Raw genomic sequence first — 13,300 nt, forward strand, 5'->3', positions numbered from 1 at the left:
TTACAATGTCCATATCTTCGGATAAAGGTTGCCAGGAGTTAAAATACATGGAGTTAGGAGATGAGGAGGAACAAAGTGCAATGGTGCTGGAGAAGGCTTTGGGTAGCAAACACGATCACCATTCTCAAATCCATATGGCGGAGAGCTTGGTGGTTAATTTTTTCACTAACAATGTGTTCGTTTTTGCAGGAAAAAGTTATTGTATTCGTGCCTTATCCCTTCATACAAATTCAATGGGTGGTATTAGCACTTAGTGCTCATTTCTTGAAGGTGTATCAAGGGTAAGTACGAGCATGGAAGCATGGAGTTTGCTGAAGATGCTAGGGTTGGACAGTGCTATATTGGCCTTCAATTGCAGAAGGCAATTCATTGACATCCAACACCCTAGCACTTCAGTCCCTAATCTGTATATTAGAGATGCCATAGCATTGAAAGATTCATTACATGTGAAGGCATATATCAAGGAAACATTGCCTAGAATTCTGATAAAAATGGGCACTCAATGGGTGGACGTTTGGAGAAAGGCAACTTGGATGCAAAGGAGCCATTTCGGAGTAGATGCCAATTGATTTCTATTAACACAACTTCAGAGGAATGGTTTCATGCTAAAATACAAGCAAATTTCAGCTGGAAGACACACGGAATAAGGAGCAAAAAGTACAAACTCAAATATGCACAACTAGGCTGGACAGTAAAGACAACAACATTTGCGTGTGGTTTGACTTTGCTTTACGGATATCCTGGTATTCTCTCGTATATTATGTATCTAGAGGAAGTCTTGGTTGGTTATTACTGGATCTGCATACACAAGATGGACAAGAATGCAATGCGTGGATAATTCACTTTGAAGGCAGCTTTGAGAGTATTATTTGGCTAGTTTTCATAGATATAATGCTTAGTCATGTCATAATTCATTATGTACTATCATTGTTGAGTATTATGCTCAACTTTGATAACAGGAGCTATGTAGTTTGCTTTACTTATTCTTTACATTTTGTAATCTTCTCTCCAAATATCTCTACAGAACAACAGGTAGAGAGAGAGACACCAGAAAGCCTTTCTTTCTACTTTTTGTAAGTTTTAGTTGCTCATTTGCTTATGAACATTTTGATTTGCCACACACAAGCCAACAGTTATAATATGAATTGGATATTTAGAACCAAAAAAGGTTACATTATTAGATGAACCAAAAGCACAGAACTCCAAATATACATTTTCCCACTTCCTCAGTTCCTCTCAATTGCTTCAAGCAGTGTTTCAATACTTTTGAAGCAAGAACCCAAAGCTTGGCTTCCCTTGTAAACCAGGGCAAGAGGTATGATATAAGTAGAACTGTACAAAATGATACAAACTTCCTTCTCTATTCTTATTGTTATGTCTAAGTTACAAACAACAATAAATATATAAACCACCTAATGTTGAGACTCATGATTCTCAAAGTTAAATTCTATGTTGCATGTATAAGCGTATACAGATCGCGAATCCCTCTGCGATAGCTGACAAGGATATCTTGATGCTCACTTCAGCACGAGGTGGATTTTGGAAACTTGTCATTTCCTTGCCAGATTAAATTGTTAGTAAAGATCATGTCTCCCGAGGGCCATCGAAAGACTGTGTCTTCCTTAAATTCCAGTGAAGACCTTCATGAATGCTACGTAGAAAGTCACTTGTCGAATCAGATTGACATGCAGTTGGCACTGGCCAAGGAGCCATACTACAAACAAGTGCATCTCCTGGTGCCAACTTTTTCCGGTCCTTCCCATCAAATGAAGCCCATGCATGACCTCTGCTATTGAAAGGTACTTGTACTCGGATTGTCACATGCTCAGGCAAAATAAGAGGACGAAATGATAAAGAATGTGGGCAGATAGGTGTAAAGAGGATGCCAGGTACCTGCAATTTGATTAAGAACACTAAAGTTGCTAAGTTTATGATAAACTCAAAGACATCAAATGGATGAGACAGCAATTGCAGAGCGTATTGCAACATGATTGCGATAATTGCAATTCCGATTCCAGTTAGTAACAGGTGGGTGGAAATAATTTTGAAATGAAATACTATATACGGAAGCAGAACTCTATCGACATCCATCAAATATTCAAATCCCAAAGCATGAATTAATAGTTCGCAACATGTTAATATGCCAACTGGTTTCCAATATTGAACTTACAGTCGTAGTTAAAAAACAAAGCTGTTGATGAAGAAGCATGGCTTTGGCTTCATTGTACTCTTGAAATTCTCTGACTTGGGAAACCGTTAACAGAAAATATTCTTTCCGTCTTTTCTTCAAAACAAAAATGCAGTGCTGCAGTTTTTTGTTCGGTGGGGGGTAAGGAGTAAATAAAAACTGGAAAGGAGGCACCTTTCTTTCTTTAGGAACAATGGTCAGGAACTAGAAAAAGTGACAATCATTCTAAACTAAAGGTTAATCTAAATACTATAAGAGGTTTACTTCTAGGGCTTTGTATTTGAAGTGATCATACTAGAGCTGAAGTATTTTAACGAAGCTATCTCCTTGGGCTTGGCAACAACAACACAGAGCACACATCTTTAGCTCAAAAGGTCATAGAATTCAAAATTTTGCTCTTGCTAAGGCCACTCTATTTCTTCTTACAAATTTTGTGGGGGATTTTGGTCTTTCCAATACTACAGCGAGCCAGATTTCCTAGCTATAATAAGATGGTCGTTACAAGCACATTCCGTCATAGGTGTCGGGATAATGGAGCAACTTAAAGGCATATTGGAAGAAACCTAAACTGCTGAGACCCGAGTTAAGCCCATTTCGCCAAGTGATGAAAAGGAAAGCTTACGAATACCTTAATCTATTTTTGAAAACAAGTCCAGTAACATCCAGAAGCTGAAAATGAAATGCCTAGTCTTGTTCTATTTTTGGTGTAAACAAGAATTTTTAGAAGATCCTGAATTTGTTTTTGATGTTTTAGAATCCTTGTGAGAAGACAAGGGATTCGGCGTTTGTTGTCTCTTTATTTCTCTAGTAATTATGCGGGACTACACACCCTTTGTGTACTTTATTATAAATATACAAATATGTTAAAAACAGCTTAAGGATACCTCCCAGCATTCATGTCAAAAACTTCTGTTTTAAATGACGACGAATAGCTAGTACAGAGGCATATCCAGTACTCTGTCAATGAGATGCATAGATCTATTACTCACCATATTAAAGAATATTTGAATTGCTTAAAAGTTGATTACTGAAAACAGAGAGAAAAGAGAGGCTATGAAATTACAAATAGATTACTAAAAGAAACATCAAGAAAAATTAGAATCAAGTCTAACATTGTAAGGGAAGTACACCATCAGTTACCGCCCATATTTTGTCCTCTTTGACTAAACCATATAAGTACGATCCTGCATTGGATGAATTTTTTATAAAAGTATTCTTTTAAGGAAAGTTGCACATTGAGGTAAGTTGCTCACTTTTGAATGCAAATTTTCTGTGGAACTCTAAAAGGAAGACACTAGAAATGGTTAAATATGTGTCTTTTGCCGCTTAGCCTTCTGGTTTATAGTAATCCGGCAAATTCTTAAAATCTAATAAATAGACAGATTTATGGCTAACTATATTTTGGAAAAGGCTTTGTGCTCATTCAAGAGCTTCAAAAATTCAACCCACAATCATAACGTATAATTTTGCATTACTACAAATAGCTACATCTGCAAGTTGAGGAAGAACATAAATCAGCAAGTGCTGTAATTTGTCCTGAAGTTTTAAGTTGCAGTAGAATAACTGCCAGACCCTCAATAACTTATAACATCTATAATAAATGCTCACCAGAAGTATTTCATTAAACCAAACCATGCCAGCATGAGATAATAGTATAGAACAATACACAAGTGATGACTATGATAGGATGTACCTGAGGATGGACCATTGACCCTCCAGCTGCAAGAGAATATGCAGTGCTTCCAGATGTTGTCGATAGAATCAAACCATCCCCTTGTACGCAGGTAACAAAAGAATTATCGCAATAGCACTCAAGATTTGACAGAAACGATGAAATCCCACGGTCAATTGTGACTTCGTTGAGAACAAGTATGGGCTCTTCAGTCTCCAGATCACTTTTAGCTGCATCTCTTATGACGTGGCACTGGAGACGATGCCTTAGTGTGATGCTTATGGGACCACGAAGAATTGAATCAAGATATTCCTTGTAATGCTCACTATCTGGAAATGTTAAAGGTAACCAGAGAAAAGTAATAATCACGCCAATGCAAAGCTACCGTATTATGTGTTATATATTTTATAGTCCGGTCTATATTGATAGAAGGTGTACTGTCATTTCTTTCAATTGCCATGTAATGAAGTAATTAGAGTGGCCAAATTATACCTTTTCACTGAACTTCATTAAAAAAGAAATAGTATACCACATGTATGAAAAAGAAGGTTTCGTCAAAAGAAAAGGATACAAAAAGGGGTCATGAAGCCAAGAGAGCCTAAAGAAAATGGAACAACAGGAGGAACTGGCCCTTTGAACATATTCGCTGCCTACAATATGAAACATGTTGCAATTAATAAACGTGTACATATGAAGCATTGATCAGACCACATGGTAGAAGATAAACCACAAACTTCTAGTCCAAAAAGACAAAATTAACATGCATACCCAAAGGACGGTTCCATCCCCACCAAGAGTTACAACAACATCAACTTTTGTGTGGAGGCGCAGAACTTCATTGTCTGCGACAAACAAAAAATTGCTTTAGCATTACATTGTTCATACTGATAACAGATAAACAGCATCACTATTTTAAGTTTCTCATCTACAACAAGTATGGAGATTACATGTGCTCGTTTGTACTCAAGTTGCTTCAGAGGGGGAAATGAAAAGACATTCTCTAAATTGCTGACATATATCTAAAAAGCAGGGTAATTCCTTCTTTAGGATCATTTGTTATCCACAAGGCAGAACATTTAATCAACACTTGCACAAAGTAAGATATAGAAGCTGTAGCATTCTTCCTCAAATACTGGTCATATCAATTGGTTGTTTGACACTATCAATTGATACCAATTTGAGCTTCAAATGCTAGGGTAAGATAAAATTATAATTTGACTATCCCTGGCTCACTACAAGTTAGAGATGATATGGGATCAACCAGTGCAAGAAACAGTACAGTAGTCATGCAGGTTGAAGCATATCTCTCAAAATGCAAGAGTTAATTTTCTTGGTTATGAAAAAGTGATATCCTATCTTTTCAACACTAAAATTAGTCCTTACATATATGGAGATGTTATATTGAAATGACATGCTCCAAAATTTACTTTTTATTGCAGATAAAACTTGAAAACTTTCAAATACAAGCACAAGAGGTTTACTAGGAAATAGTTGCTTCTCATTCTGCTGGAGAACAACCTTTTTGTTAGATAAGGTAATAAATTTATTAAAAGGGCAAAGCATGCCCCGTATACAAGGAGTACACCAAAAAGCAGCGGGAGAACAAACATAACATAGCATAATAGTACAGTAAGATTAAAAAAAAAAAGACAATAAAATGGATGCAAGTGCTGCACTGTTTATCGAAAAGATATCAGATCATCAGCAAAAATTTCCTTACGTAAAGTCATCCATACTATTAGAGCATAAACTGAGGTCAAAATCTAATGAACAAAGAATCAAAGATATGTCCATATGACAGAAGTTAATGTGATGATCAAAGAAATATTTTTCTTTTCAGCTTACTTTGTAGAAGTGAAAAAGTTTTACCACTCACCATTTTCCCAAGTTTGTACAAACTGGTAATATGATGAATCTGTTAGAAGTTCAGTTCGCACCCGTGGTTCAACGAAAATATTTAAGCTTTTCTGCTCTTTTAGCCATCTGGAGAAGAGAAGGGATAGATAAAACATCTATTAATTTCAAACACAATGCAAGTGATTAAATGATTGAAAAAAGAATTCAAAGGAACACAAACAATCACTTCTAACCAACCAGGACCAAAGAGAATATGCACGTAGGATATATAATATAAAAAGCAACTAAAGTTATACACCGCATTGAGATTGCTCTAAAGACAGGGGCGGAGCTACAGTAGTGGGTGCGGGTTCGGGCGAACCCAGTAACTTTTTTCGGAACCCTGTATTTGTATTGAAATATTTACTAAATCTATATAAATATATACTGCCAAACCCAGTAACAAAAGGTGTCTTGGTTCAACGGTAAGAGTTGTGGGTTCGTTGGGAAAGATGGGGGTTCGATTCCCGCTGAAAGCAGTGTTTTATTTTAAAATTTAGAACCCACACACTTCAATTCCTAGCTCCGCCTCTGTCTGTAGATGAGCTGCTCACGCGGATTCGGCTCAACTATGAAAAAAATCTAATATCAGACAATGCAATTGTTATTTAGTATTGAAGCGAAATGGACCTGAATGGAATAGATACAGAGGATTCTGACCCAACTTGAATCATAGCACATTGATTGAGACAATTCCCATAAGCATTTTAAGAAATTATCACCGATTTGTTACAGAAAAATATGCTCATAAAGGAAGATAAGTACAAGACATCACTGTTCTAAGGTGAGTAGGTGACAATAGGAAAAATGTAGAACAAGAAAGAAATATATAAATGTAGTAGCTAGAACAGTAAGCTATACCCTAAACAGAATATGATAAATCTGACCTGTTCAAGAAACTACTCTAGAGGTTCTTAAGACTTAAACTTAGCAGAACGTCAGGTCAGCGCATTGTTCCCTATGACTACATTAACGTGCTCCCTCCATCCAGCATCAGTCGGACATTCTCTGAATATGCAACTGTACATAGTCACTACATAATGTTCTTTTTTGGCTTTGAGAGTGCAAGTACTTGCTAATTGAGGTTTGCTTTTAATTGTCAGGTAATTCTGAATAATGAAGATGACACAGGAAGGAATGCAATGCGTACAATGTCCAAATGTCAAACCAAAAGATGAAACTCCATGGCTCTTTTCCATATTTCAAACATTATCTATGTTGCTAAGGCCAGGAAAGGAAAATATGAGCACTAAAAAGTGAGAATGATATCCAGCGCTAAGATTGTATGTATTTACCAAAAACAAAACTATGGGAGATGATGCCTTTAGTCAAGGTCTATCATGATAAAGTTTACTGACAATGACCATATATTTCCAACACTGAATATCATGGTTTGAAACAAAACATGTAAAGGGATCTCAGGAAGCCAAATCATCCTACAGATGTCCTGATATTTGCAGAAGATAAAGAAGTTATGGGAAGAGAGGGGGTCTCTAACCTAGTATTGGGGAGTGAGTGGAAGGGCTTTGTGGATAAAAAACAGTAGAAGAGTACTTGGGACTTGGGAGGGTTGTGGTATAGGCAAAGTATGGATAATGATTTGAAGCATATGAAGGGAGAAAAGAAGCAAACACAATGCTTTTGAGGTCTGATAAATGGTAACTGTAAGTAGGATTTAGGAGAGAACAATAAGAGTAGTTCTAGGAAATCCACCTAGAATTAGTTAAGCTCCTTTAATAAGGTTACATTAAGCACTGATAAAAAAAATAAGGTTGCATAAAGCAACAAAAGCAACAAAAGTTTCAACACAAATCATAATTCTCCACCATTTGATTGAAAGAATAGACAGGTAAGTTATACGCTGCATGCAGTCCTTCTCTACTGGGATTTCTACTTTTGTTTTAAACTGAAACCATTACACCCTATAGGATTTCTACTAAATCATTAGCAGTTCAAGACCTTGATGTTTAAGGCAAAAAGGATCCATACACAATTAGAAAAATGCTGGATTACTTTCCTAAAGATACAACAAAACAACAACAACAACCCAGTATAATTCCACTAGTGAGGTCTGGGGAGGGTAGTGTGTACGCAGACCTTACCCCTACCCTGGGGTAGAGAGGCTGTTTCCGATAGACCCTCGACTCCCTCCCTCCAAGAACTCCCCACCTTGCTCTTGGGGTGACTTTCCTAAAGATATATTACTTAAATTTTTAAGACTTATTGCAAAAGGAAAATTACCAAATTATCCTTGACTCAGAACCTAATCTATTCCAAATATCCTGAAATGTAGAAGCAGCTTGCAAAATTTTACATAATGCAAGAAAACTAATCTAAAACCATTAAGGTTTGCTTCTGCTTTACCATATAAAGGAAAATATTTCTTCTTTTTCTTTCGCTTCATTGCACATCACCATGCTTAGCACAAATATAAGCAAATTCCTTCCCATGGGGGGAGTCTATTTAAGAAAGTGGGTCACCTGACAATCTTGCAATCTTGCAAAGCCTATTCTGAATCAACTACTAAGCTGCACAAAATCAGCCTTGCCAAGGAAGGAGTAAAATCATCTTTCGAAAAAGAAAAAAAAGAGACAGTAAAATCTGGAAATAAATTTTTAGTTTTGGAAATGAGGATATCACTTTGAGAACTTTCTCTTAAATCAGGAAAGAACTAGTATTGGAATGAAATATGTCCAAATAAAGTGCAATGGAGGTAGAGGATTCATATAACCAACCCTAACTAGTTAGGATTCATCGTCGATTGATTGATTGAATGAAATGAGGATACTACTTTGGGAATTCCCAGAAAAGAAAGCTTAACGAACAACAAGATCTTAAATAACGTAGTTTCACCTGATTTAAAGGCATAAGTTACCCGAGAGAGGACGACAATTTTTATTTGTTTTTTGTGTGGCCCATCATGTAATCTATTGGGAAGGTAGGTGATCAACGATGAGGAAACTCAAACCCGGCAGCTGTTAACATGTTAACTAATGTAACTACCTTCAGTTGAAACTTAAGCTGTTAAAGATCAATTAATCTAATCATGATTTGAACATACTTGAGTTGCAAAATTAAATCGAAGCAATTAAGAAGTCATTTGACCAGCTCTAAGGAGAAACCATATAAAAATGAAGCAAAAAAGACATGCATTACCATTGAATTCTAGCACAGTTTTCTCAATAAGACCAAAAACACAAAAAAAAAAAAAAGTATGTCTGCACTCTAATATTCTACCTGACCATTTCTGAACAAAGCATTCTAACAGCAGTTGAATTTGGCTTTGTCAATATAAGCACCGTCTGTGGGGGAGATTCCCACTTCAAAGAAATCTGGAAAAGAGAGGGAAAAAAATGATTGTCTGTTCAGATGAAGTTTTTTCCCTCTATTGATAAGTTTGTTTAGCGGAAATTAAATTTTAAAGCAACAGGAAAGAGAAGACTCAGTGGTATTCATTTGAAGTTCTGTTATCATGGGCAAACAACACAAGAAAACTATAAGAGACGTGACTGAAAACGTCAGACTGAGAAGACAGGAGCTTGAAGGCCGAAAATAGGGCAGACCTGTTTACTGCTGCGTTCTGCGGTTGTTATATTTCCCTTTTCAAAAGAGACAACATCATGTTTTTTCTGATCACTTTTCTCACCTTTGCAGCACCATGACAACTTGAATGACGCCTGTTTCATTAAAAGATTTATTAATAGGCATTATTTTGAGAACAAATTATAAAATGAGCAACAAGGACTATTACAGTGGAAACAGCATAGGTTTACCTTTCTGATCATCTTGTTTGGAACAACTCTGGCATCACAATCACGTTCTCCATCACGAAGAACTTCATGAGAGCAAATCCCGTGCTCCCCACAACACCTTTCAGATTGCTCTGGTGTGCCATCTGATAGTACAGTTTGGTTTGTCAAGGGTACAACTCGCCCATCCTCAATCAAATGCTCCTCTGATGAAACTGCAGTGGAAGCCAACTTATTTTACCAAAAAGAAAGTTTTTTGTTAAAAATCTATGAAAGATAACAAGCGTTTAGTGCTTCAAGGACGATAAAAAGAGGAATGTACTATAACCGCATGGTTTTCCACATTCTTTATGACTGTATAGAGAGGACTGATTTTTGCACTCCAGCTTATTGCAACCACACTTTGTTTCGATGTTGTGACTAATTAGATGACCTAATTACCCTTCTATTCTAAAATTCATCTCTCTTTTGATTCTCTATGTCTCTCCTAAAGTCGCTCCCAACCCATCCATATATGCTTGTGATCTTCTATTTTTACTAAGAAATAGAGGATTCAGCTAGAACGCCTAAACAAGCATTTCAGTAATCAGCACTAGGAAGATTTTGTCTATCATCATTGCATACCTAAGATTGTATTAATTTTGCAAGAAAGCAACTTTCTCTATCTTTTAGCATGTGTTTGGGGTACTATCTCTCTCTGTTATACATACATCTTCAAAAGTTTTTTGGAAAAATGAAGATATACATAAAGATTGCTCGACTCATGTAATTTAACAAAAAAAATCATGAAAATACATAGACTAGTAAAAAAATGGATAAATCGGGATGCAAAAAAGTCCAAGAATGAGAAAACGTGAGGCAGAGAGGACAGGGAAAATTTTGACATTAAACTAATTAAGTAAATAAAGTAGGCTGTGTTTGTAAAAGCTGGATTGCAAAATCAATTCCTTAACAAACTATTGAGGAATCATTACGCCTACAAATTGAAACATGTGATACTATATACCTCATGATGCCACTTATCTTATTTCTGAAAGTGGACTATAGAATATAATTCATGGCTCGTTTGCTATTAACTATAACCATTGCTGGTCATCCCTCAACTAGAGGGATAAGAGTAACAGAGTTTGTTTGAAAACAAACCAGAGAGTGGAGAAATGGCATCAAAATGTGGTAACAATTACTAGTGGATCTTAACTCAAAAAGGATAGGTCTGGGCACCTGAGATGACAGAAACTAAGTAGACATGGATCTAGTGCACAACTCATAAATAAATTTCAGCTGCAGCAAACAGTGTACTAAATAGTAATGTAAAATCCTCTTTGGGAGAGTACCTTTTCTCTCCAAGTGCAGATTACGTGACCTCTCCAGTTCATATTTACGCTTCCACTCAGCAGCTTCAGCTTGTGCAGAAGCCTTTCCTTCGGCAGCTTGTCTTAGTGCTTTTGCAACAGCTAATAAATTGAAGAGTAAAACATCTGTATCATATAGTGTAGCAATTTCCAAACATTGCCAAATAATTAATCATTGTAACAACATATCATACTTCTCAAAGCCTCGGCAAACTCAATCAGATGATCATCAATCCCATGAAGAAGAGGTTGTTGACTAAGTTCTTCTACAGCCTTCTCAGAATTCAACAGAGAGAGTGAATCGCTGAAGCCGTTCTCCAGTGGTAAAACGCTAGCATTTCCCTATTTAGAAGTGGCCATAGGTATTGCAGGATGGTTAGAGAACCAAAGACATTAAAGATATGTAGTAAATGGAGTTGAACACGGCCATCACAAACCATTTGAGAACTTTAATAAAAAATAATATACATCTCTAACACTCTTTTGCACATGTAACCAAGTTTTATGGTCGACACAGATACTAAAGATGTTTTTTCTTTTGGGGCTCAACGAGCTTAATCTTTAAGGAAATTAAAGTGGTTCAACAAACTAAAAATTAAGCACGAAGCACGAGAAAATGCCATTGAGACGGTGAGAAAGGACTGGCGGATGAAACTACAGGATTACTATAGTTTGGCTATGATACCAGTGCATTCAACCCAAAGTGTTAGACAATGGATATCTTCCCATTACTACTAAAAAAACCCTTTGCAAATCCGTATACAATCAATGTGGATATTGTATTTCTCAAACTTGATAGTAAAAAAAAATTAGGTTCTTTTGAAGTAAAAAATGGCATAGGAAGGCTCTTTGGTCTCTAATACTTTCACCGGAAATTTTCTAGAATGCATTTTAACACTACTCAATTCTTTAGTAGCCAAAATTAGGAGGAGCCAAAAGTTCAATTGATCATCCAAATGCTTGATGCAACAACTAAAATTGCTTGAAAATGCCTAAACTACCCATTCAAATTTAAGGAAAAAAGAGTCAATCATCCCCCTCCCACCATATAAAAGAAAGGAAAAAAAAACACCGAACGGTACAGCTTAGTGGTCAATGAAGTAGGAGTAAAATCATGAGGTCTCTGGTCATTTCTTCGCATCTGCCTAAGCCTCGGTAGGCAAAGTCACCTGGTACGTGTGATGGTGTGAGATAGCAGGCTGGTGGAATAGTCAAGATGCATGCAAGCTGGCTGAACGCCACCGTCATCAAAAGAAAAAAAATCTAATTCACTCAAAAGAGACAACTAGAAATCAGTTCTATATGCTATTGACTTCAAAATATTCACGTGTATTCCCCAGTGCATTAGCCGACTCAAAGGCATTATAATCAAACAGCCCATTTTCCAAAAAACATATATATAAGAAAAATGATCAATAAGGGAAATTAAACTGCTAAAATGATCCAAAAAGAATTTCAAGTCCACTCTAAACACAGTTACGAACTAATTGACCAAAAATGATCAACTATTTTCTATATTTAATCAGCAATTGAGCTAAACTGAAACAATTTCCCAGTCAATAGAACTAGAAATTCAGTTAAATTCAACAAAAAGAAACAAAATTGAAGTGAATTAATAGCTTGTGATATTAAAAAAAAAAAAAAAAAAAAAAGAAGCTTACATTAGATGTGTGATTGCTTGAAGACATAGGACTCTGTTTCATAGTGTGTGTGTGTGTGTGTTGCAAAAATGAAAACTCAACACTTCACCAAACAGCTCTCTCTCTCTCTATCTCTATCTCTAAATCACTTTCTCTCTCTACTGGTTCAAAAGAAGAGCAGGTGAGGAATTTGATTTAACAGTTAAGAAAGGAGGTTGAAAAACACACATATATATAGTAGAGAGAAAATCAGAATGTATTGGTGAGGATTGGGGGTGTGGGGGGTTAGTTTGGGGTGGGTGGGGTTTAGGGAGGAATTGGGCAAGAAGGAATAGCAGGTGAAGAGATGGTGGGACCTACCTATATAGACGCGTGGGAAGTCAAGGGAGACAAGTAGATTTTACTATTGCCTTTGTATTTGTAAATTTTATGTGTTTGTCAGTCCTTATAATCACATGCTTGGTCAACTAACCTTTACTAATACATGATGCTCTACTAGTCCTATTAATTGGGAATTATTTTACACCTTTTTTGATTGTTACTTTTTGGGATTAGCAAGATTGAGCTCACTCATCTTGACTAGGGCTCTTAAGGATATCGTGTTCAAACTTCGAGACGAATGTAAAGTTCGAAAATTATATTCAGAAATTCAAATCTTACGTCCAAAGTTTTAAATTATCAATTCAGAAATTTAGGACAATTAATCCTCAATTTCAAATTAACAGCTTAAAAATTCAGGATACAAAAATTCAAAATACTTAATTGTAACAATCCAATAGATCGTTTTGAGTACTCGCCCTTAT

At 36.2% G+C, this 13,300-nt stretch overlaps 1 protein-coding gene across 2 annotated transcripts; it reads right to left on the reverse strand.

Annotated features, from left to right (window-relative positions):
- Positions 1-1,152: 1,152 nt before the first annotated feature.
- On the reverse strand, positions 1,153-12,773 carry LOC104110704 (probable NAD kinase 1). Of its 2 annotated transcripts, none has more exons than XM_070192416.1 (11): positions 12,519-12,773; positions 11,052-11,199; positions 10,840-10,959; positions 9,530-9,736; positions 9,320-9,433; positions 8,994-9,088; positions 5,737-5,843; positions 4,629-4,702; positions 4,432-4,510; positions 3,882-4,189; positions 1,153-1,893 (listed from the first exon to the last, which is right to left on the reverse strand). In XM_070192416.1, exons 3-11 carry the CDS (start codon positions 10,879-10,881, stop codon positions 1,585-1,587), a joined length of 1,335 nt encoding a protein of 444 aa, XP_070048517.1. In that variant the 5' UTR covers positions 10,882-10,959; positions 11,052-11,199; positions 12,519-12,773; the 3' UTR covers positions 1,153-1,584. The 2 variants fall into 2 exon arrangements, with proteins under 2 accessions (XP_070048517.1, XP_009618540.1); XM_009620245.4 differs by having other exon boundaries at positions 9,530-9,720; positions 12,519-12,772.
- Positions 12,774-13,300: the final 527 nt, after the last annotated feature.

Source organism: Nicotiana tomentosiformis, chromosome 1 (genome assembly GCF_000390325.3).
Source record: "Nicotiana tomentosiformis chromosome 1, ASM39032v3, whole genome shotgun sequence".
NCBI classification, from domain to species: Eukaryota; Viridiplantae; Streptophyta; class Magnoliopsida; order Solanales; family Solanaceae; genus Nicotiana; species Nicotiana tomentosiformis.